Source organism: Protopterus annectens, chromosome 7.part0 (assembly GCF_019279795.1).
Source record: "Protopterus annectens isolate FY-2018-M chromosome 7.part0, PAN1.0, whole genome shotgun sequence".
Lineage (NCBI taxonomy): Eukaryota > Metazoa > Chordata > Ceratodontiformes > Protopteridae > Protopterus > Protopterus annectens.
The window spans coordinates 1694275113-1694301525 of NC_056739.1; the positions used below are offsets into that span (position 1 = coordinate 1694275113).

Here is a 26413-nt window from a genome sequence, read left to right on the forward strand (position 1 = left end):
AAGAGATGCTCTGACTCACGATTGGCCCGCGGGTTTGGTTCCTCTTACTTCAGCCACACCTGCTCCGATCTCCTTGGATCCTGGACTTCCGTCAGGATCTCATTTCTCACACCCAAGGGTTGTTGTCTCCAAATCTGACCATGCTCAAACTGACAGCTTGGTTGTTCCACTTCCGTTAGTAGCCAGGCTTGAATCACTCTCTTCTTCGGTACAAAATATTATTTTGGCCTCCCATAAACCTTCTACCAGAAAACTTTATAAAGACAAGTGGAAACGCTTTTCCTTGTGGGCACAAGAGCTGTCTCTGGATCCTGTCTCTGTTCCAATAGCTACGGTTCTTCAATACCTGACTGATCTTTTCCTTAACGGGGCTTCTGCATCCACGATTCGGGTGCACCTAGCTGCCATCTCCAATTTCAATGATGGTTCAGACGGAATTCCTATTATATCTTCTCGTCTGTGTAAGATCTTCTTGAAGGGGATTTTTCATTCTTGACCTCCCATTAGGCAACCTGTGGAATCATGGAATCTGTCAAGGGTGCTTCAAACTTTGGCTCTACCTCCCCCCGAGCCGGCTGCAACCTGTGATATGAAATGTCTGTCTTGGAAGACCTTGTTTCTGGTGGTGGTTAGTTCAGCCAGACATGTATCAGAGCTGCAAGCATTATACATTGAGTCCTTATTTGATATTCCATAAGGACAGAGTATCACTTCGCACCAATCCCACTTTCTTACCCAAGGTGGTTTTGGAATTCTCTATTAATCAGTCCATTGAGTTGCCCGTGTTTTTCCCTAATTATACCAACAAAGGGGAATACTGTCTCCATTCCTTGGATGTCCACAGACAGTTACGTTTTTATTTGGACAGGACAAAGTCATTTTCTAAGTCAGATCAGCTTTTTGTTGCCTTTGCGGGATCTAGAATGGGATCGGCAGTGTCTAAGGTTACCTTGTCTAAATGGCTTAGGGATTGCATCTCCTTTATTTAGTCTCTGGAGGAGGAATCAGCTCCTGGCCACATTAAACCTCATTCCACTAGAGCTGTGGCCGCTTCTGTTGCCTTTCATGCTAAGGCTTCCATGGATGATATTTGTGCAGCCGCCACTTGGGCTAAACCCCATACCTTTATCAAGCATTACACATTGGATCTGATCTCCAGGGGAAGAGCTGCCTTTGGCTCTATGGTATTCCAGAATGTTCTTCCATGAGGGCCACCCAGATTCTGTAATAGCTAGGGACTCGGTCCCATCAGTGAGGAATGGAAGAAGATTAACAACTTCAGATAAAAAAGTTATGTCTTACCATAACGTTCCATCTGAGTTGTTGATCTTCTTCCATTCATCACACCCTCCCCCGCCAAGGGCTCCTGGTGGATCTTCGGGTCATTTTGGTGTGTTAGGGTTTTTGCACAGAAATGGCCTCTGCCTTTATTTCTGTTTCTAATGTATGTTTCTACTATATGTTCTGCAAACTCGATCTAAGGTATGGGATGAAGGGCATTGTGGGTAGTAGCGTGGCTCGAGAGTTTGGTGTATGCTAGCTTGGTATTTGGCCGACTCAGTTCCGAGGGTTTGGAACGGTATCCCATCAGTGATGAATGGAAGAATATCAACAAATCAGATGGAACATTATGGTAAGACATAAATTTCTTTATTCATAAAAAAGCAGAATGTTTAAGAACTAAGCCAACACGAGAATGGAGGAAGGAGATTTTGCCAATAAGGATGACTAGGAGTAGGGTATAGAAAATAGGCAGGGGGGGGGGGGCTGGAATTTTCTAGAGAAAACTGGCAAGGGAACCAAGGTACAAATTAAAAAAATAAATAAATGCAAATAAATAGAGAGAGAAAAGTAATAGAGTGCGATGAGGACAAAAAGGCGTATGGACTGCAGGCTAGAGACTGCCTTCCCAACCGGGAATTGATAAGAGTATAGGCAAAGAGAAAGGGATAGATGAATCTTTAGTGAAAGACCTGCTCTGGTGGAGTATTTATTTGAGTTTAGAACTGAAGCTTCTGTTAAGGGTAAATTAATAGGGCATATAAAATATTGCATGTTAATCGGTCAGAGGGGGTTAGAAAAGATTGGGCTGAGAGAGTGGAAAGCAATTTACAACAGAATGATGGGAAGACATGTATGGCTCCCAAGTATGCAACAAAGTCTAGAATGTTTAAGATATTTGCTTGGAATTGTTTGCATAGGTGATTTGATTCCTCAAGCAGACTTCAAAGATTATTTTCCTTCAGTAGATAGCAAATGTTGGAGGTGTGATGGAGAACAAGTGAACTGGGAACATTTCTTTTGGGGGTGTCATGAGTTGGCAGATTTTAAAAATTCCCTTCAGAGTACTCTGTCAGAAATATTGGGTGATCAAATAGCTGTTACTAAGGAAATTATTTTTCTGTGTTGGGACACAGGTTCCATATTGCTTAGATATAGTAAGGCCTTATTAAGTTTAATTCTGTTAGCTGCCAAAATGTGAATTACTCAGAAATGGAAATCAAAGTCTGCACTAACTGTGTTTGAAGTACTGAATATCATAAAATAAATAAAAGAATAGGAAGGAGGATCTTTAGAAAAGGTAATAAGCAAATTACATACAAATGGAAATTGTGGTAACTGTACATGCAGAATAATGTTTAAGAGGAGGAGTAAGGTTTAAGGGAAGACATGAATTTAACAATGTTGGGCTAATGACATTTACAAGGAAAGATATGTGATATATATTTAAATGGAAAATACATTAATATGTTTTTTTTCTGTTAATGTAGACTGGAATTTTCTGGAGAAAATAATCACAAACAGCACCAGAATCATTTGGTGTATAAACAAGCAGCAGGTTACACTTTTAGGCTCTATATTATATCATCAAATGCTTAAAAAAGTAAATGAAGATTAATCGACCCCGTGTAAGCGAACGTTTACAAAGTCGAAACCTCAGAACAGCCATTTTTTCCCAAGGGGAAAAAAAATCGCTGTTCCAAAAAAAAAAAAAAAAAAACTTTAAACCATTACATAAAGTGGGGGGGGGGGGCTTTGCCCCCCACCCACCCCTGCTTAAATATACCAACTCCAAGATCACACTGCAGTGCTGAAAACAGCAAAGTAACGGACTTCTTTCCCAGGGAAAGAATTCGCTTAAAAACTGCTTCGCTATTTTGCCTTTGTTCTTTTACATTCGATCAAGACGCATTCGACAGAGTGCGTCTTCGATCACATAATAGGAACCCACACTTTTATTAGGCAGACTGGCCATGATAGGTAAGAACAATACAGCAGCCAGTGTCTTCTCCCTTCAAGCCTTTTACATATCTTTCCAGGATAATGGTATAAAGGACCATTTAAGTAGGCGCTGTTCCATCCCTGACAAATGGATACTAGATCATGAGCTCTTTGGTCTCTATCTTATTGTAAAGTACCAGAATTACTTGTCTCTGTTTTACCTTAGAATTGCTAGATCCAGTAGTTTTATTGATGATTCCTTTGCAGATAACCCCTGACAATGGCTGCATTAGCCCTCAAATGCATAAGGGGCTTATCCTTACCTCTCCATCCCCCAGCCCCCTGCCCCCCAAGTACTAGTGAATGCAAGGGAAGAAAAAAAAAAAGCTTATAATGGCACTTCTGTTCTGGTCCAAGCAACTTTGGTTCTCCATAAGGCAGCTGCAGTTATGTAGAGGGATAAAACCCTGATGACAGCCCAGATGACCCAAGTTCAATTAGCTGCTGAAGCACTTTATGTAGTTGGCAGGGGAGGATGGGCATACCTATTCCAGGGGTAGATCAGGACAGAAAACAGAACATAAACTTTCTCAGTCCCACAGAGGAGTGGTGATGCAAAAGCATTTCCTGTTGGTGGAGTTTCACCAGATAGCCTTCAAAGTAATTGCACATGAGCTTGCACTCACAAGGGGAAGGCATTGAGAGCTTTCACAATGATGCTGTTAGCTCATCTTTCTGAGCATATGAGGTAGGGTTAGTACCAGTACAAGATCCTCATAACTGGAATACTGATGCGGACACAAAGCACGTATGTCTTCTTGTATGGCAGCCCTCCCTTCTTCAGATTGGTGCTCATCCTAATACATTTGGTGAGTGACTCATCCTGTGCAAGATAAATCAGTAGACTGAAATTCATTAAGGGAAAAGCTTGATGATCAGTAGGCATGATGAGCAAAAAAGACATGGAAAAATAACTAGGTGCTGATTTCTAGTACAGTTGAAAGGGGGACTTGCATTCTCTTGAGCCAGTATGATGAGGAGCTATCTTTTGTATCTCAGACTTGGCAAGCTAAAGCGGACTGCCTAGAAGCTAGTTTCCTATTAAAACCATTTAGGTCTTAAGGTCCTGACTACTTTAAAAAAGGCAAGGCATGAAAACTGGCCACTAGAAAGTCTTTCTTGAGCAAATGGAAAATATTCTGTCTATGGTGTGAATCTCACTGGTTCTACCAGCAGAAAGTCGCACTGCAGCAGCTCTTCAGTTGTTTAACCTTCTTATTCAACTTAGGGACTTGCTTATTATTATTTCACATTTTTTAACCATGGGTTCTCCTTTACAGACATCTCTTCAACTGCCTTGCAGTTAAACTTTTCTTCAGAAAAAATGTTCCTCTTAAGGGCCCAGGAAGCCAATATCTCCATCTTGAGATGAACTTTGTAGCTGAATGTTATCGTTGTTTCTTTTGCACCACACAGTGACTGTGCTTTAATGTTATTGAGGGTTTTATTTACCATTACATTTGTACTCAGGCCATTTGAGCTGCAGGCCCTTTTGGTGTCTGACCCCATACTTTTTTCCCATCTGGAAAGGGTGTTCTTGACAACTAACCTGCTTTCATTCCTGAGTTAAAGTTCACTTAGCCCTAAATCATCCTTTCCTGCTGCCAGTTTCTTTCCAGAGCATCAAATTAAAGGGGGTGGTTTACTGGATGTGCAGAGGTATTTCTGATGTTAATTAAGAAAGATTAGAAACTTGGATGAGTTGTTCATCTCCTGAGCCTCCTTCCATGCATTCTGCAAACACTATGTTTTATAGTAGCAGAGGAGTTTTTGCCACTGCATATTTTTTGAGCATTATAAGTCCTTCACTCTATGTTCATAGTCGGGAGTGTTACTTCTTTAATACTTTTCCATCTACAATGAGCAATTAATTTTAAAAGAGCAATCTTGCTTGCTGTTTTAAAATTAGTGGCTGTCCACTTAAACAGCTAAAGCTTAAGTTACCCACTTTTTCATATCTAACTGCTTAGTGCACACTGCAGTGCTTAGGATATTAACCCATTTTTTTTAATCTTACCTTTAAACATCTATTGCAAGACCGCTAGTTATTGGCAAGCCCGCATTCTGCCTCTCAGTAGTTATCTTGGGATTAGTGCTTCTGTTTTCTCCTGGTGAAAGAAGGACCACAGAGACATTATTTCCTGGAGACTGATGATCACCCAAAAGCCTAATAACTGTTTTATAGGCTGCAGCTTGGAATTTGTGCTGATATTCTACTCCTGGTGAGAGAAGGAGCAGAGTGCATTAATTCCTAACTGTTTCTGGTTGGACAGCGAGTGTCTGTGCTTGACATTCCTGCCTGGTCTAGTTGCTATTCAAGGCATCTACCAGGAAAAGGCTGCAACAAGCCTACAGACAATTGTATCATCTGAGACAAGACTGTGGATCACCAAACAGGCTGTGGCCTGCCTCTCATCTTGTGATTGGTGCTAATCTTTTGCTTCTGGTGAGAGAGGAAGCAAAGGAGCTTTGTATCTGAGAAGAGTGAAGCTGTGGTGAGACCAGCACTAGTAGCACCCAGGCAGTAGATATTTACGCGGCTCTCCTCTTTTCATCATTCTTGACAAGCTAATTCTTTTATTTTTGACAAACTAATTCTTTTAATTATTTGTGACAAGCAGTAAGTACTGCTTGATTTGTTTCTAAGTTGAGAATATCTGCCTAAATACTTCATCCTTAAAATTTCAGGGTCTACATATTAGTTTCCCGTCAAGTGTTTGGCAGTGTCCTGCACAGACACAGACACTTTGATATTTTTCCTGTAAAAGCACAATTGAAATTTCCCCAGTACCTAGTTGCACAAAGGACAACTAGTTTGGAGTGACCCGCACTGTCCCCAGAGTTGCCTCATGTTTACTGACAGCCAGTTAATTCTCAAACAAACTGATATGGTATGTGAGAGATGTATTTGCACAATGTCACTGGAGGCAAAGCTCTCACATAAAAGTATTCCTAATGTCAGTAAGGTTGTCAGTAAACATGCTGCACCCATCACACACAGTTCAAAGCAGACATGTAGACTGACATTTGCTGACACACCTAAATGTAACCTTCCTAAATCCCAAAGATCTCCTAGACGAGCTACACATAACAAATGCCCTTAGCAGCTCCAAATGCACTATTTCAAAGCAACACCCACATCAACATATACAGCCACATCTCATGGAGCCTCTACTACTAAGCCCATATGGCAAGCCACCACACAATCCAATATTCTGGTCATTGGAGACTGTATCATGAGACACAGTGATATCTCTCTCACCAGGCTGAATAAGGAGACAGTCACGGTCATTTGCTTATCAGGGGCTAGGATCTGCCACATTATGTAAGGACTCAGGTCACGGGACCACAAGTACCAGTATGACTCCATCATAGTGCATGTGGGAGGAAATTACTTGAGATGCACCCCCCTTGATTATATGAAGAGAGACATCATGGAGCTCTCTGAATGTGTCTCTGTGGTATGAGCCTAGCATTGAGTAGCATTTTACCTTCCATTTTGCCACAGTACAAACAAAGATGACAAAGTTTAATAATTGATTTACTTTATTTGTGTCATTCTAAAGGGATGCAGGCAGTATTTGTCAGCATGGAAGGAGTGGTCAACAGACCAAGCTACTTTGCCTGGGATGCTCTGCACCTCTCCCCCTAGGGTTTTGAATATCGGCTAAAACATTATCTTCCCCCATAGTGCCTTTTTTAGGCAATGCCAAACTAAAATTACTTTCAACATAGCAAATCAAAACCAAGAAAATCTAAAAGTATTACTGCTCAGTGCTAGGAGTCTAAACAAAAAAAAAAAAAACTCCACTCCCTAAAAGCTCTCTTCACCTTGGAGAATGCTGACATCTGTGCGGGCACCGAGACATGGTTTAAAGCCGTGGAGAGCTCACCAGCAGTGCAAGGTTATAATGCCTTCCACACATTTAGACCAACTACTACACAGACAGGGACTAAAGGTGGAGGTGTCTCTATTTACATCCAAAATAAATATACCTCAAGGCTCGTCAAACAGGACAATGCACTTGAGATTCTCCATGTTCAAATCACCATAGGCAAAATCTAATACAACTTCCTTGCAAGTTATAGTACCTTCTCTATGACCTAGAAACCCATACCATGTATTTAAACTTATTGGAAGCACTCACCATCCAACCTAGTACTATATTCATGAGTGACTTTAATTACCCCACTATTAACTGGGAATCCTATAGTACATCAAACGTACAGGCACAGAGATTCCTGAATTTTGTAAACACAAACTCCCTGAACCAGACTGTCAGTACACCAACCAGGGGTGCAACCACGCTGGATCTGGTCCCACTAATATGGGAGAGTGCTGCACACCCCCTACTGTAATATCTTCCCAGGTAAGATCAGGCCACAAAATGATTTCCTTTGAAGTAAAAATAAAAGCCGGACCCCCAGCTAAACCTGAAATATTTAGGAACTACTGTAAGGCTAACTTCCTGCTATTAAGTGATAACCTGGCAAAATTTCAAGCACCAATAAGCCCTGAAAACTCTGCTGCCTATGCAGAATCATTCACAGAAACCCTGTACAAGCATGTTAATAGCCGCATAGAGGCAGCTGTACCCACTAGGAAGAAGTACAGAAGTAACTCAAAAAAACTCAATAGGTTGTATAACAGAAGGAGAAAAATTATGGAAAAAAATAGGAGGTGCGCAGCATCCAGCAGGATAAAAGCACTCTCATCAAACTAAAACAACTTTGAGGACAAATAAATTCTACCAAAGCCAAATTTGAGGTAAATTTGACCTCCTAGGCAAAGGACAACCAAAAGGCATTCTTTAGCTATTTCTGCAACCTCAAAGACAATGCACAATTGTGTGCAGAGCTCATTTAAACTGAAACACCTATACTGAGGTAGAAGGTATAGCAAACCTACTGGCAGATAAATTCTGCTCCAACTTTACCCCTCTCTTCCCCTCAACCTTCCCTTGGGTAATACCATCAAATGTAACTTAACCTGCTATCACTAGAGAAGAGGTCCTTAATGCTCTCTCTAAGGCCAATAATACTACATCAATGGGCCCAGACAATATCCCTGGATGCCTTCTAAATAGCATGAAAAATGACCTGTCACACCCTCTGGAATTACTGTTTAACTGTAGCCACCAGTCAGGTTTCATGCCTTATGAATGCAGAACAGCAACAGTCATCCCTCTCATAAAGGTGGGTTATCTACAGACCCTGGAAACTACAGATGCATAAGTCTCACTAGTTTTGTATGTAAAGCCATGGAAAGAATTATCATGGAAATGATCAGTAGTGATATAGTAAACCTCCAGTCAAACTGGTGGACTACTTTGGGAAGGTCACCAAAGCAATGGATGAGGTAAAAAAAGATTCACACTACCTACCTTGACCTGGCCAAGGCATTTGACACAATAGTCCACTTGGGCATTTTTGAGAAACTCAAGAGGTTAGGTACAAACCTGTGTGTGACCCGGTGGATAGTCAACTGGCTCACAGACAGGACCTAGGAAGCTAGAATTGGGGAGTCCACCTCTACAAAGAGGCTATTCACAAGTGAGATCCCTCAGGGATTGGTCCTTGGACTGCTGCTTTTTAGCATCTACTTCTCTGAAGTCATGGCTAATGTCAGTGTTTTCTGCCTGACTAAATGTGTAGATAATTGCAAAGTAGGAACAGTCTTGGAATCCCACACTGACATGGATTTTCTCCAAGAAGGGCTGACACAGACAAAAGTGGTGTCAGAGCCATGGACTAAAACTAAATGCCAAGAAGTGCAAATAGTATCCTTCCGAAGTCATCCACCCTGGAAACCATCATTGACAACGCACCCTTTAGAGTTGACCCAGTGGTCAGGGACCTAGGGACACACACAGACAATAATCTAGACTTTGATCATCACGTGTCTACAGTAGTGAGGAAATCATTCTATGTTGTGCAGCTTATAAACAAAGGTATGGCATATAAGCCAAGGAAATCATTGTTACACTGTATTTGGCATGCATAAGACCTATCCTTGAGTACAGTGTCCCCTTTGGTATGTACCTAACCAGGCATATCCAACAATTAGAATGTCTACAGAAGTTCTTCAATAAAAGAATGTAGGGCTTAAGTAAAATGTCCTATGCAGACCACTTCAAGGCTGTATCCTGGTATTCTGTCTCCTACAGGCTTTTGAGGAGAGATCTACGCCTGGCATACAGGACATTGTTAGACCCCACTCTGATGGACCTCCTGCATATCCACAAAACAAACAGCACTGGAATTGAATGTTCTAAAGACTTAAACCTTGCCTGTGACACAAATAGGACCTGCTGGAGAGACAGGTATGTATCCCAGAGGCTATCCTGTCTCTGGAACAGCCCCCCATCCATGTAAAGCAGACTTCCTCCCTAACCCAATTCAAGTGCAGCTTGGACAATTGGATGGGGAACAGAAAATTCATCCCTGGCCTGTCACCTATTTTTCTAATGGGCACAGGTAACCTGTAAACGGTTCATCTCCCAGATCCCTGCTTGTAAATGTTTCATCTCCCAAGCCCCTACTTACACTTAACAAGGGTATCATAACTTGTCAGAGATTTGGGTTGCATGGCTAGTCTTGAAAAGGCCCTTGTGGTCATTATCCTGGTAGAAACACCTATGAACCTAAGTACTACAGCAGTAATCCTTGTGATGAACATAGCACAGCTGCATAATTATAGTAATTTCAAGACTACTGAATCTTGCAACCATTACACCTTGCTAGCTGCAAACTTAGACTGTGCTTCCAGTAAAGCCCCAGGTGAATTTATGAATACCTAATCAATTTTCTAGGCCCCGTTTAAAACAGAGTGAGAAGGTCACACAGAAAAAACAGTCAGTAAAAACTAAATGAAAACTCCAGCAAGGCTAGAACCTCCACTGACTGACCTCTCAAACCTCTTGTATCGGAGGCACATGGGATATATGTAAATGACCCTTATGAACCTCAGGTGTTTCAGCTATATGACAATTCTGAATATTCACGACTTATTTCTTTTTAAGTCGTTTCAATGGACAATTTCAGGCCAATAAAGCCAAACCCCACTAGCTGTGGATATGCATATTTTGGCCTTGTTAGACCTCATCAGCACAGCACAAGCAGAGTGTTTGACTAAGCATAAGTATCCATTGAAACAGCTTAAAGAAATTAAAAAGTGATACTGAAAAGAGGGACAGTGCTTCTAGTCTTGTCTGGTAGCTGAGGGATATTAAGATTGTGATCCTCTTTGTTAGACACCTCTGGGGCTTTCTAGCTGTTTGATATAACTGGGTTCATCCAAACGGCGGCACTGAATTGTATAATTGGTCTGATCTCTGGTAAATACAAAGGGACAGTAACATGTTTAGATCTAGATGACATTCCTTTGATGATCAGCTAAACCAAGTAGAATGATTTCCTAACAATTAATGCTATGTGGTAATCCAAGGAGAAGGAATTATCAACCTACGTGTCTAACTATATTTTCATTTTGAAGTATGATATTGTCAGTGTTTATCTGCCAAACTTGACAGTGTTGCATTTTTAGCTATCATCAATAGACCAGGCACTTTAAGTATAACTTCCTGATAGAGGACTTTGTGTTAGAGGTGAATTTTTCAATAACGGTTTGCAGTCATCTGCAAACCTGGCTAACCATTGATCTTGTTTTTTAGTCTGTAGGTTAGAGAAGTAAATACTGAACAAAAGCAGTTCCAACACTGAGTCATGCTAGATACCACTGGTCACATATGTTTTCTCTGACACTGTCCCTGCCACCTGCGCCATTGTGAACTGTCTTTTAGACAATTAACTATCCATCTTGCCACATAAAGATCTATTTATAATGCATTTCATTTTTTTGTTTTTTTAATTATGTTACTATGGGGAATGGTGTCAAATGCCTTTGTCAAATCAAAGTAGGCTTTGCGTAGATGTGACTACTGTCAACAGCTTGGGTTACCTTTATGAAAAAGTTTGACTTGTAAGAAAAGTTTGTGTGAATTTTGTACTCTGAAGAAACCATCTCCTCCATAGCACTTAGTTCATTAGCTTTTGTAGCCAGTTAATTCAGTAGGTTTCATTGTGTTATTGATTATGATTTTTTGTAACTTTCATCTCCTTTAGGACTTTTCTTCCAACTCTAATGAACATGGAAACTCTTTCTTGTCATCCGCCACTTTGGAGTTCTCTTAAGATCAACTTGCAGTCCTTACTGAAATTATTTTAATTGTTAATGATCATACATCAGTTCATTCATCTTGCAGATATGTGCACCTCCGGTTGCAGTGCTCCCTCATCTGTGTTAGATGATGGAGGCTGGATCACTATTGTATTTTTTTTTTTTTGTTTTTGTTCTCTTTCTTTTTTGCTCATAACTTTTTAGCTGGTTAACAGTCTCCCATTGACTAGCTCATTGTATTTACTATCACTAGTCAAGGGGCTTTGAGCTTGTAAGTTTGAAAGTTAATCAGATATCACTGTTTTTGAAGTTTGTCAGTGTGTCAGAGGCAGATATTTGAGTAGCTGTTAACTTCTCATAATATGATCTCCTGGTTATGAAACTCTGTAGTTAGATCCCTGCACCTTTAATTTTGATGCAACTGTTTGCATTTTCCCCATTGACTGCAAAATGGGCTCCAGCATTACCCCAACCAAGTAAGAGGTTAAAGCAGATTATGAGAAAATTGTACTGCAAGGTGTCCCAGCCCTTTCTCTCTCTTTTTCATACCTACAGTCTCTTGCAGGCTTGCATCTTGGAATTATTCTTGTAGTTTAGCCTGTGCAGAGAGAAGACCCTTATAATAAGATGTTGGTTTCTTCAGTGGACATTATTTGTCTGATCCTGTCTTCTTTATGCATATGGCCATGCAGAACATATAATGCTTTGGTGATAAGAAAGAATGACGGTTTACAATTCCAGTTCTATGAATGTCTTGCTGTAGTATTTTTTCTGTCTTTTTTTTGTCTCTTTACGCATTGTTCTTGGCTCTGTCAGGAAAAACAGACTTGTTTGATCGATGTGCAAACCCTGTTTGGACATAAGGAGTCTTCATAGCTCTGAAGATGGCTCTAGTAAAATATGACTGAAATTTTTGAAGAGTTATTTCATAGTTGTAAAGCAATAAGTAATGCAGGTTAATCCCAGTAAAGGATAATCTGTTGCAGTGTGGACAGATGAATACTAAGTAATTCATCAGGGTGCAGCAGGACTTTAACTGCACTTTGAAGATGTGTCATAAAGTAAATGCAAACTTTCCTGTTGAAAGCAAATCAAATCTGAATCAGAATACAGTGCTGAAAAGGTTGTTTATTGCTGCAGTTAGAACAGTACTTAAAACATTTTGCACTGTAGGTAAAACATTTTATGGAATAGAAAATTGCATAGTAATGGTATGAATGTTTTTCACTAACCTTTTCCTTCTGTCCCCCTTCTTACAGCCAGCTTGATGCTCGGAAGTCTGCAGTGGCAGGGTTTTTGCTCCTGCTGAAGAATTTTAAAGTGCTGGGTAGTTTATCCTCCAGTCAGTGTAGTCAGTCCATCAGTTCAACACAGGTATGATCAGTAGCATCGTTTTCTGTAAGTGGTATTTGGCATTTGTTTTGGATGATGACAATTATTATTATTAGAAGATTATTATTATTATTAATAATACTATTATGAAAAAACAAACCTTAAGAGATAGCACAGTTAATGGTGTGTCATGTTAATATAAGTCTTGTCCTTGTCTTCGTAGCAGCAGCATCATCATCATCATCTCCCAGTTCCAGTAGCTTGTCTTAAACATTTGGCTCAGTTTGACATATGATTTCCTCTAAAATAATTCCTTTGGATTTGGCAACACCAGTAATGCTTTATAGTACACAGTGGTTGCTTGGAGGAAAATTAATTTGGCTCTGCATTGTGATTGCTTGTATAATGCTTTTAGCAGGTATAACATTTTCATAGGTTCATAGGTTGATACTAGGCTATCTGCCCTAGGGCATTTATAAGCCTAGCCAGAGTGTGTTTGGCTTTCGCCACCCTTTTAGATTAGTTGACTGTGCCTCTGTATAGTAGGTCTCAGAAGATAGCCCTTTTAAGGTTAGTTTACTGTGCCTCTGTCTAGAAGGGACACAGAAGAGATCCCAGGGGTAAACTTACGATCTCCCATCCACTCGTCAAGATTTCTCTTGAAGAGGGTCAGTGAGGGGCTCTGCCTAACATGGATTGGGATTTTGTTCCAGAGTGAGGGGAGCCTCTGGGATATGAATCTGTCCCTCCAGCATGTCCTATTTATTTCTATTCTGAGGTTTAAGTCTCTGGAGCATGTAACTCTAAGGGATTTGGATTTCCTGAGGTGGAGCATGTCCATTAATTCTGGGTTGGACATGGCTTTATACGTCAGGCACAGATCGCCACTGAGTAGGCGGTAAGCAACTGAGTAGAGCTGGAGTTTCTTTAGCCTAACTGCATAGGGCATCTGTTTGAGTCCCATGATCCTCTTGGTGAGGTACTTTTGGGGTCTTTCCAGTTGCTGCAGGTGTCGGGTAAGGTACATCCCAAATGGGGCATTGTATTCAATTATGGGCCTGATGAGTAGAGGGGCACAATGACCTCTTTTAATCTAGATGTGAACCCTTTCGTGATAAGGTGGGCTATATAGAAGATCTTTCTAACCACTTTGGCAACATGCTTGTCAAAGGAGAGATTACTATCTACTTGGGTCCCTAAATCCCTAATTACTTCTTCCGTACTTAATGGATTACCGCCTATGTAGTAATTTGTGGGCACTTTGTTTTTCCCAAAGGAGATGACTGTGCACTTTTTGGCATTTAGCTTTAGGCCATAGCTCTGGCACCAGTTATCCATCTCTGTGAGACCCTTTTGGAGGATGCTTGTGTCAGTTGGAGAGTCGATTATGGCACCCAGTTTGCAGTCATCTACGAACTTGGTCAGCCATAGTCCACCCCTGTTAGCCTGTACCTCAGAGAAATATATACCGAACAAGAGAGGTCCCAGGACTGAGCCTTGTGGGACGCCACTTGTAACTGGTTTAGAGTCTGACATGGCACCTGCAATTCTGACCATGTGGGTTCTATCCCTGAGCCAGTTTGCAACCCATCTTGTGACATAGGGGTTGATATTTAAGCTGGTGAGCTTATTTATGATGCCCGAGTGGGATAGTGTGTCGAAGGCTTTTGCGAGGTCCTTGTAGGCTGTGTGGACTACCTTCCCTTCATCTATGGCCTTGGTGACTGTTTCAGAGAAGTTGACCAGGTTCAAAAGGCAAGATCTGCCCTTAACAAAGCCGAATTGGGTAGGATCCAGTGTCTGGAGGTTCCCAATGTCTTTGTTTATGAGTTCCATGATGATAAGCTCCATAGCTTTGCAGACCAGGCTAGTCAGGCTTATAGGGCGATAGTTTCCGGGGTCCATTGTGGCACCACCTTTGTGGAGCGGGACCACTGTTGCTGTACGCCATTCCTTGGGTACATATCCTGAAGTAAGGCTGAGACTGAACAGTGACTTTATGTGAGGGTTCAGTTCTTCTTAGAGCTCGTGTAAGACGCAGCCCAGGACACCGTCCAGTCCCATTGCTGTGTTTTTTGCTTTGGAGGGGGCAGCTCTCACCTGTGCATCTGTGATGTCAGGGAGGCTACACTCTGTCGGGATAGACATTTGCTCTTTTGGGGGGTGGGGGGGAGTTTGCACTGAACCTGTCTGCCAGGATGTTGGCAGTTTCTGTGGATTCAGTGTATTTTTTGTCATTTTGCACTAACTCGGAGCATATCTGGGAGTTGCCACCCAGGTTCCTGACATAACTAAAGAAGGCCTTGTGATTATCTTTAGCGTCTTGTGAAATTTTTCTTTTGAAGTTGGCCTTAGATGATTTTATGAGGGATCGTAGTTTCTTGCTAGTACTGATCAGAGATGCCTTCCCTTTTTGGGATTTTTGCTCTGTCATGTAGTAGCTTCCTCCTTCTGTTGTATAGCATATTTATGGCCGGGGTCCACCACACAGGTCTCCTGCCTTTGGAGGAGTGAGTCTTGGTTTTATTTGGGATAGCACGATCCATGCATTCCTTAGGTGTCTGTAGAATGCGTTTGTAAAGGATTCTGCGGTTTGGGCCGTATTTTCCACTGGCCCGGGGGCTTTGAATGATTCCACCTCAGTTTTGAGAAGTGTGAAGTTTGCTTTTGAGAAGTTCTTAACTGTGGTTTCCTTGGCTGGGGGTGGGGACGGGATATGGATGTCCAGTAAGATTAATTTATGGTCAGATCTTACCAATGAGGGGTATACCTCTGGTATGGAACATAGAGTCCCCATGTTGGTAATGATCAGGTCCAATATGTTTTCCCCTCTTGTGGGAGTGGTGACCAGTTATTCCATAGCATTTGAGTTTATAAATTCTAGGAACCGTTGGGCAAGGGTGTTGGGGCTTGAGTAGTTCTCCCAGTCTATGTTTGAGTAGTTGAAGTCACCCAATATAATGGTGTTTGGAGAGACCTTCATATTCTCCAGTGTTCTCAGGAAAGCCGAGTTGGGTTCCTGAGTTTGGGAGGGTGGTCTGTAGCAGGCTACAAACTGAAAGGCAGTTTTGCCCACTGTTAGTTGCACGTGGATGGTCTCTGATGCTTCGAGCAGTGCCACTAACCTGGAGGCGTGGGTATCTTTGATGAATATGGGATACACTCCCTCCTTTTGTGGCTTGGTCTGAGTTTTGGGGTCGAAAAGCATGGTATGAGGTATAACCTGGTAGTGCTGGGGTGCTCTCGGGAGCCTTGAACCAGGTTTCTGTTACTGCACAGATATCTATATTCTCCATACTGAGGAGAGCCTCGAGTGCGTGCATCTTAAGGTTTAGACTTCTGGGGTTGAGCAGCATTACCCTTAGTTTCTTTTTCCTTGTGGTGTCTATGGAGGCGGGTTTGTCTTTTGAGCCTTGCCTAAAAAAGGCACTATGGGGGTGGCAAGAGCCTTAGCCAGTATTCGAAAGCCCAGGGGTGACAGGTGCAAGCAGTCTCTAGCGAAGCAACGTGGCTTGTCGAGCATGTCATCCCAGGCTGACAGACACTGGATCCCCTTTGAATGACACCAATACTTTAGCCAGTTGTTAAAATTGATCATTTTGTCTTTATACTGTGGCATCATTCTTGGTGAGGGTAAGATGCTACTCAAGGTCAGGGTCATACAGCCCTGTGCTACATGATCAGAGAGCTCCTCTGTCTCTTTTCATGTAGTCCAGGGAGGTACGTCTCAGGTCATTCACACCAGCATGGACAATGACGGAGTAATATTTGTACCTGCTTTGGAGTGACCTGAGTGCTTGTGTTGTGGTGGATCCTGGCACTCGACAGGCAGCTTACAGTGACCTTCTCCTTGTTCAGTCTGGTAAGTGGGACGTCAGTGTGTCTGACAATAGTCACCTACTACAAGTGTATTAGGTGTGTTGTTTAGCCTTAAGGGCTGTGACTGTGTGGCACACTGACTTTGTGAACTATGTGATACGTGGATATTGTTGTGGGGTAGCGGTTGCTTGGATGTTTGCTTTGGAGGTTTCTGCTGCTTGGGCAGATTTTTATTTAGAGCCTCCGAGTATGTTTTTGTGTGTTTATGTGTTTGGTTTGCTGATGCGATAGGTCTATGTGAGACTGGATTTGTGGTGTGTGTGGTTACCTTCTTCTCCTTACTGACTGTGCCAATACTGGATTGAGAGAGCTCAGCCTCCAGTTTGGCTATATAGTTGCATCTCTCACATATATTTGAGCTTGTTGGGAGGAGGAGAGGGTGGTCTGTTTACATAAGACAATTGTAACATTGCCTCAAGATTCCCAGATTCACCAGCTGGACTGGAGAGTAAACCCGAAACTGACATTTGGACATGCCAGAGTAGTATAAGGAACTACTTTTTGATTGATCAGAAAGGACCAATAGGGAGCCAAGTACTTAAAGGGAGTATAAGAGGGTGTAGTGCTTTAGTTTATTTGTGTTTACTTATAAGATTACTTATACGAGCAAGTGCAGGGCTTTAGAATGAAAACAGAGTGCTTACTTTGAGATTTAGAACAGTTCTAAGGGAAAAAGTGAAGAGCAGACTTTGTGGAGCCGGGAATAGTTTAAACCTGTTTAAGCGGCGCTGCCCGATGCTGCGCTATGCACAAAATCGCACAAATGCAGGTTTTAAAGCAGGGAAACTGAAAGAGATAGGAATTGACCCAAAACAGCCAATAAGCTACTAGTTTCAGGGCTGAGACCACTCCTCCAGGGACAGATAGGCTGCTCAAAACTCCCCACTCTCACTAGTGAACAGAGAAGCTTCCTCCTATCCAAGTAAGGATATGGGCTGATATTTTGAACTGTATACATAAAAACTGAGTGTATTCTTCAGACATCCGGCATAGACTTCATAACTGTTGCTTTCACATTTCTGGAAGAAAGTAGAGAGAAAAACTGCATGAAGAAATGAACACCGTTAGAGGATGCCTCGGTGTACTTTATCTGTTTTCAGAGATGCTTGCAAATTCACATTGGTGATGGTTTTGTTTTGTATGGTGGCTGTTATGTTAACTTTCAGTCTATGTAAAATAGGTATACACAGATACAATGCGAAAAGAGTAGATAACTGCTTTCTAGCCAAGTGTCCCAAATCAAGGTTGTGCACATTACAATGTCATTGGTGTTTGCACATTATGCAGGAAACAATCAGCATTTTAACAGAACCAATGCGCCAGCTGTAGAAGGCAAAATCGTCATATTAATTAAAATATTGTCATTTTTTAATAATTCAGCTATATAACAGCAATAAGTTTTACTGGAATTTGAGGCATTCTATGTTTTATTAATGCCATCATGAGTAAAATACAGGTTGTTGCACTCACTAGGACAGTTTATTGTGTAGCTGTCTGTGCTTGTTTAAATTAGACTGTTAGTTCTATTCTATCTTTAAACAGTTTCCTGGCTCAGTGTCTGATGCAGAAACCCTGTTATTTCTTCTAAAATTGTCATTGTCCTTCTTTACCACTTTTTTTCTATCTGACCTAATATCTTATTCCATATTAAAACAAAGTATGGTCCCTTTCAAGGATACTTTGATGTTGTTTAAGCCTTTGACAATCTTTGTCATTTCAGTAGGGAAAGGCTCAGTGTTAGCACCCCTCATTCCTGTTGAAATCATCAGTGTACTTGTATCAGCAGTGGTTATGTGGCTTCTGGCTACACAGAGAGGAAGTTTTTGAATTTGCCAGCTTTGTTTCATTGCTGGTGCAAAGTTGAGCAGAACATCTGTACAGGAAGCCACCTATTTCTGCCTCTTAGCTTAAACAGAGATGACTTCACTGTCACATATCAGCATCATATAGAACTTTCAGAGGGAGAAAATATTTTGAGAAGAAACAGGAATTTAAATAGTTGGCAGTGAAGAGGTTTCATTATCCTTCACTAGTTGTAATTTCATATACTTTTTGTAGTTATATAGGGGGTTTAGTTTTTGTTAGTGGAGCTTTTCTCCCCGGGCCTCTGCTGAAAACGGGCCTTTGGCCTAGCTGGACACTCCTGGTGAACAAATATAAATAAATACATTTTCTGTTTTAATCCTATTCCGTTTCCTTGGCTGCATTTCCTTTTTTCCCCAAAGAATGGATCAGCAAGTGACAGGGTGCCACAGTGTACTTGAATGGTTTGTGAGGTGCAGATCTTATTGCTTCAGGTTATTAAATCTGGGTTGAAGGAAACATGGTAAACACCTGGCAGACTTAGTCATGAAACCTTATGCAAGAAGAAAATAGCCTTCCCAAAGGGAATGTAATGTTCTGAACTGCTACCCATTTAGCTGCTGTGACCATTGCTACAGCTGCCTTTTTGTGATTTAAATAATTCATTATTTCATTTTCAAATGAACAGGCCAACACAAAACTATTACAGAATGGAAATGCAAGAACGCCCTGAATGCTGTCCGATAAAATCATCATTTTAAGGTTCAGTGTGAAATGTCAGTCACTCATGCTTCCTTTGTCATCCTTTAAATATAGTCAGCGTATACAGAGGTTCAACAGGAATTGATAAATGATCTGGTGTCTTTTCGTGTCTGACATGTAAGCTACAATTTTTAGAGACTTTAAGAAATGAAATCAGGAACTCTTGCATATCAGGACTCTCTGCGGTGAATGTCTGTCACTTCAACATTTTCCAAGTGTGCAGGCATCTTTGTGACATAGAGGGTTGGAGCTCTGACTCTGCCCCAGTTGATGTAGATTCAGTTAGTCATCAGGGTGTTGTGGCAGAAGTATTGGCAGAGGCCCCACCCCAAGACACTCACCTGGGGAAGATTGGGTACAGCATCTCCTGTAATGTGAGACTCTGGTTGTCCGAAACACACCACTGAGTGTGCGTACAATCTTGCTGTAATAGTGGGTGGATAGAAATGAGTACTTGGACTGGCTTCAGCATAGCAGTTGTTGCACCACATTCTTTAGTTAATTGGGGGCGGGAGGTGGGTAGGATCATATGAAAGCTTCTCCTATCCCCTGATGGATGATTGCCTAAATCTCAAGATCTTTCCTCCTTTTGACGTATTCTGGGATAGTGAGGTGTGGGGAAGTGAATGAGACGATATTTGCTGTATCACCAGGGAGAATCTGCTACCTTAATTGTATGGGGAAAGAAACGTAAAATGGCATGCCATAAGTATCTGTTCTTCAGCTTGGTTACCCAGTAGATGAAGCAGAAGACCTAGCCCACTATTAAGATGGCAGCTATGGAGGTTGGTAAAAGCAGAGATTTTTAGAAACATTAAATCCCAGCAGTGAACTGGAGTGATGAGAGGAAAGGGGGCCATAGCTAGGCATCAAACGAAGCTTGTGCCATTTAATTCTGCTGTAAAACTATCATCTTCTCTTTTGACACTGAGTTCTTCCCTAACTGGTGAGTTGTTGATCTCACACCAGACATCAGCATACTGTGTACAAGGTGGCTAGAGGTATACTTAACCTGCTGCCAACTTTGGAGGTTAGTCTTTGATTTTGAGCTTGCTTTCCCTATGCATGTGCTACTGGAAGATTCGCCTGCTAATGTGGTATGGGCTGTAAATCCCCCTGGCAGTGGCTCTGTGGTACTTAAGCTTGAGGTGGCTTTTCTGTCTTATCCTCCCAGTGTCCAGTCTGGCCAGTGAAAGTGAATGAGCTGCCTGCTATTTCCCATGTCTGAACCCTTGGTCCTCCTCAGTGCAATAGATATCAGATGCACTATAGCTGAATGGGAGTTTAGGCATACCATTAGAGAACTCCATTTGATAGTACAGTGGAGTCTCTACATGCCTTGGTATGCATCTGTCCCTACTTTTATGTCCCATTGCCCGGCCTCCAACTCCTGCCTGCTGTTTGAGGTCTTAAGTGGGTGATATACTTCAAAGATATTTCTTTCTCGTTGGGGAGGGATTCATAGGGGATTAAAGGTCTTGCTGCAGAAACAGCTAAAGACAATGAGAACTTTGACCTGCATAGCTTCCCCTCCCGTGGTCCTACCTTTGGAAAATGTCTTAGGATGACAAAGTCCCAAGTGGACTAGACTTTTCTTTCATGCCTTCATCCTAACAGACTGTAGTGTTATTTTGATAGGAAGGCCAAAGAACATTAATTCATTCATTCTCTGTGAAGAACACTTTTTAAAGAATTACATCTTTGCATCCTGGAAAGCACCTGTCCTTCAGTCACTGAGCATCTAAGATGGCTAATTATCTGAAGGTCTAGATGACATCCTGATGAAACATCCAAGGCAGATTTATGTGTGTTCTCTTTGGCCCAGACTATGTCCCGTGTACCACATTTTTCTACCTTGCAGAGTAATAAGAATACATTTTTTTGGACAGTTTAGACAAGAGGGTTATTCACTTCTGCTGCTTTGGTTCTCAGAGCCCTTAACACACACTCTCTCCCTTCTGTCCAAACCCCATTCCTTGTAGAGACAGTTCTTAAAAAGTTTACAGAACTCACCATTTCTTTGCCCAAGGTGTCTTTTATTAAGATTCTTATGTCTGCTTCATCGCTGGCCTTCAGTATTGTCGGTTTTTGATTTCACTGACTTGGTGGCTATGAGAGCAGCAGAGATATGTCTAAACTGAATGACATGGCTCCAACTCTTGTATTTCCAGAAAGAGTCAAAGGCATTCTGCTCTGGAAGCATGCACATTGCTATGAAAAGTCCTGTTTAGACTCTCTGTAGAGAAAATTGTCAAAAGCTTACAAAAGAGTATAGTGGTGGTGATTGCTGTTTATGAACCCACCCCATGTTCATCCTGTTCATCTTTAAGTTTATTTCAGCATACTGTTAGGTTAATTGTAGAGATAGAGGAGGATAGTTGAGCATTATTGAAGGCTTGCCTTTCCCTGTGCTAAATCTTGCAGGAGACTGCCTCTGTAGGGTGACCTTTCTGTCAGGATTGCATGCCAGCCTGGAGAGAACCATCACTAGGTAATGGTAGGCTGTTGATGTGGTTTTCATAATTGCTCCCTGGAACACTTAGGCTGCCAGCTCCCCATGAAAAGGTCTGCTGCAAACTCAGCTACTGTTTGCTAAGCTCCTAGAGCAGGCCTAGGTACCATTCTTCAAAGTGGCCTTAGGGTCTTTTCCTACTTTGGAAAAAGAGAGAGAGATGATTCTGTTCCTTCCTCTTCCTAATGTTGAAGGACTGTGGGATTCGTTTGCATTCTTGATCTCTGCAGCTTGTGAGCATATTGCTGTCTCTGAATCTGACATTTAAGTGTATGATTAGAATATTTCTCCTGCTTGACTAATTTGTGTCATCTTGAAAAAAGAATGGAATAGAAGAACAAGTCTAGCCCATGTATCTCTCCTAAGTCCTTGCCTATTTCTCACACAATTTATCACACTTCTAGTATTTATATTAGAAGTTTTTTTATTTGATCCCTGGAAATAAGCAGTTTAAGCATTTGTGTGGATGTCATATTATAGTCAGCACTTTCACTAATGTATATACAGTCCACAGAAAGAGCTTAGCATTTAAGACTACCACAAGTGCCAGCATTTCAACTTGTCCATGCAAAAATTTAGGAAGAAAAAACTCCAGACCTTCTTTGTTTCTTTTGTGGTGACAGTGGTTGAGACTCTATGACTCAAAGATCAGCTAGAAAGTCTCTCTTGGTTACAGGCCATTGCCTGATCACCATTAGAATGTGAAATATATGAATGGGAGATTTCAGTCATACCTTCCTGGAGGTGCTGCCTGCCAAATAGTGAAAGATCAAGATTCAGCCATCTTGTGACCTTCAAGAGGTTTTCCTCGTGCAGTCACTGTTAGGAATGTGTTCCTAGATAACAACAATGCCCATTCTCTGTTTGAGTGGCTGGATCTTGCATTTAGCTGTCATGTGCTAAGGGAATGGTCTTTTGAGTCCCTTACCCTGTGCTCTCTGGCTACACTTGGACAGAGGACCTTTCTCGCACGTCTTCTACTTGATAAGGACGGCTTAATCACTCAGGGTGAAGAAGGGCTTCCATGGAGTCTTGCACTTCAGGCATTTTTCTTGGCTTATATTGAGACATGTCATTGCAAGTACAGGAGTGCAGACTCCAGAATCATGGATAGATACCATTGTCAACCCTCTCTTGTCTGTGCTCCCCTAGTAGCAGGTGTGGCAGCAACTTTCTGCCCCCACCGGTCAACTTTGTCTGTTACTTTCATGCTCATCTCCATATGCTTTGGTGGAATTTGTGCCCATCCACCATGTGTTTGGGTGTATGAGGGTTTCCATATCCTTTTTCCTGGCAATGGAACTTGGATAACTCAAAGACCATCATTTGTAAAACGAATGAAACATCTCTTCTTTAAAGCAGTCCACCTTTGGAGAAGCCAGCCCGTGGTATATCTTTTAGTTCCCTTTCCTTGCCCTGTGATGGTATCTGGAGAGAAAGCCTTGGGTCATGCCTCCTTTGACACCTGTCCCAAGGATGTTATTTTTTGCAGTTTAGAAACCTCTGGATATCACTTCTCCTGCTCACAAAGAGGCACGTGTCTTTTTATATGCCCCAAGATGAGTAGTTTGTAATTCTAGAGATGCCTGTTTTCAGCCTAGTGCCTTGCTATTTGACTGCCTTGTAAGGAGTCCAAAGCTTTGGACACTGTAGGCAGGGCTGTGTTTCCCTTAGCTCCTTATTGATTGTGTGAAACCAGACTTGCAGTCTGTGCACTTTAAAAACAAATTCAAACAAAACTGTGAATTCTGAAACTCTCTTAATCTTTTAAGCATTTTTGTTGGGGACTAATCTTTTCAGCTGTTACTTTATATATTCTAACTGCAGTATAACTGTACATCTGCATAGATGGGAGCCTCCGAAGTACCAAATCCTTAGACTTTTATTGGTCTAATTTCATAGTATGAGTTCCTGTATTCATAGGGTTGCATTTAAGGTCCTTGGAATTTAAACAAGCACCTATGTTTCTCTGCCACTTTGGGGCTTAGGTCTCTGAACTGTTTGCCTTACCTGTACAGATTCCAGTCCTCCCTAATACATCAGACAGTAGAAGAGCTTCTGGCCCTTTTTGATTATTGGGTAAAGGAAATAGTGGTTAACACCCCTACCCCAGCTCCTGCAGTGGGCTTCCAAATGGCTCAATGTAATGTTGACTGTAATGATACCATAGCTAAGGGAGTAGGGTTTAGTGTTGGTCTTCTCTGGGTGATGTGGCTCTGGCATTTTTCCTCTTAATGAGCTTAGCTAGGCCATCCTAGGTGCCTCTTGGATAATCTTATCTTCAGGCAGGTCTCTGAAGAATTGGTTGATGATGTCTTAAAGAAGAAGCAAGCTTTATATTGTAGCGGGTCTGTATAACTCACCCCCTAGTTCTCACATATTTCCCAGAGGAAGAAGGGGTGCCTTCTCAGACTGAAGCAGGTGACCAGGCAATACAGTGTTGCATTTTCCAGCTGGGCAGATCAGGTTTCCTAGGCTGACAGCATCAGCAACCCTGCAGCTTTGCATTCTTGACTGAAATCCAAGACTGTTTAGGGGGAAATGCACCTCCATACTCCTCCAAGCTTGGAGAGCCATTAAAAGGTCCAGTAGATACTGGGCCTATTTTCTGGTAGCTACTTGTTAGAGCTTTAAGTCTTCTAGAAAGAGCTTTAGAAAGAGACCAAGCTCTTTCTATAGACTTTTGGAATAGCTTCAGACTTTGCTCTTCAAGGAGTCAGTATGGGGTGTATCATTATGCCATCAGAATTTGGCCAGGGGTTTTACAGCTCTCCTTATTGTTCTGAAGAGGAGGTACTTTTGACACACCTTGAACTTTAGAGAATTAATCACTCTTGTATGCCATTTTCTTATTTATGACCCTCAGTGACTGAAGTCATGCTGCTGGGTGTTTAATTGGTGGTGATGAATCTGATGAAACTTTCAAATATATCATCTTGGATCTACACAGGGAGGTTCTTTTGGCTTGCTTTGTGGCTACTGCTTTCACTACATAGTGCTTACATTTATTCACTCTACTGCACTTCACATCTTTACCAAGGTGCCAGCCACTATGGTGAAAGCCTTGCAGGAGAAGGGCCTCCATTTGTTTCTTTGTCTGTAGAACTGACTCAAGGCGGTTTTGCTGAGGTCTGCTTAGTAACTTGCCTAGTTTGGATACATATGTGTTTGAAGCTCTTGGGCTGTAAAACTGGGAGAAACCCTTGCTGGTTTTGTTTGAGGCTTACATTTTTCTTAGAGTTTGTCATTCGTTCTGTGCCTGCTGTTAAGTTTTCCAGAGAGGGCCCAAGAAGTCTTGTCCTTGTCATCCTGGGTGAGGACAGAGCTGAAGGTCCAGCTTCAAACTGTCTTGCTCCTTTGGGCTGGATGGGAGGCCACATCCTAAGTGCTTTTCATGCACATATTAAGATTTCATTGGCTGCATAGTTATGTTCTCAAAGATTTTTGTTATGTCATTTATGTGTTGTCAGGCACTGAAATTGTGGGCAGTCCCCAAAAAATTCATTGTGATCTTTCCTTTTCTACAGTTTTGGAAGTTAATACTTTATGGGCACCATGGGGAACCCACATGTACTCCCTTCAAAGTTTAAGGAAACCTGAGTTGCCTAGAAAGTGGCCCTTCATATTTCATCTTGGAGGTCTAGACAATGCTTCTTGTCATGAAAATTTTGGAGTAAAAACTGAGATGGAAAGCACTTCTAATTTTGTCTGACAACCAATCCATCATGTGGTACCTAAACAAAACAAGGTGGGTCTCTCTCATACTCCGTGTGCTGAGAGATTATGCAGGTTTGGTAGTGAGCCATAGAGATAATACCCTTTTATCCATTCATATCCTATTTTTTCCTTTTCTTTCCCGCCATGATCTTGCCTGATAACTCCACTGTCTTTATCTACTTGCTCCATTTTATTTCGGGTAGAATGGGAACTTGGGTATTCCTTGGTTAGGCTAGAGCCCTATAGCTCATTCTTTACTGACCAGGAATTCCCTACAAGTCCTCCATTCCCTGATGAGAGTCAGACTGTAGAGAGCAGGCTGGCTTACTAGTCCTGCAGAGTGACCCAACCTCTCTTAATGGAAGACACTGCCCCCCCCCCCCCATAGGTGATTTCTTTGAGCCCATGATTGCTACCTGTCAAGGGAAAGTGTGCCTTCGCATACTAGTTTCCCTTGTCCACTTAATGTGAGCATCACACTGTAGTTGTGGAACTAGGCCAGCTTGGGACTACACTTGATTCTTACCTAGTGTTCTTGTTGAGTGATACCTGTGTGGCAAGGCAACATAATATCCCTACCTCCAAGGTATTTGACATTTGAGTCGGTACTGGTCACTCATTTCTGTCCTTCCTGGCCATCTTCTACAGCCACCCCAGTTACTGGTCAAACTGTTTCCCTGTGCAGTAGTTGGGGCTTTGCCTTTATACTAAGGTATTGGCCTATCCATTTATAATATATAAAACTACGATCACTCATAAAATCATCCAAGGCCAACTTTGAGAGAGAAAAATCACAAAAGACACAAAAGACAATCACAAGGCCTTCTTTAGTTATGTTAGAAACCTGGGTGGAAACTCCCAAATATGCTCAGAGTTAGTCCAAAATGACAAAAAATACACTGAACCCGCAGACATTGCCAACATACTGGCAGACAGGTTCAGTGCAA

At 41.9% G+C, this 26413-nt stretch overlaps 1 protein-coding gene across 2 annotated transcripts in view; it reads left to right on the forward strand.

The window, feature by feature from the left end:
• The window catches only part of FANCI (FA complementation group I), a 2406750-nt gene that overhangs the window by 1117954 nt on the left and 1262383 nt on the right, over nt 1-26413 (forward strand). For both annotated transcript variants that reach the window (XM_044078210.1, XM_044078208.1), the window contains exon 17: nt 12721-12835. In XM_044078210.1, the coding sequence (XP_043934145.1) occupies nt 12721-12835 (115 nt within the window). The remainder of the gene's footprint in view (nt 1-12720; nt 12836-26413) is intronic.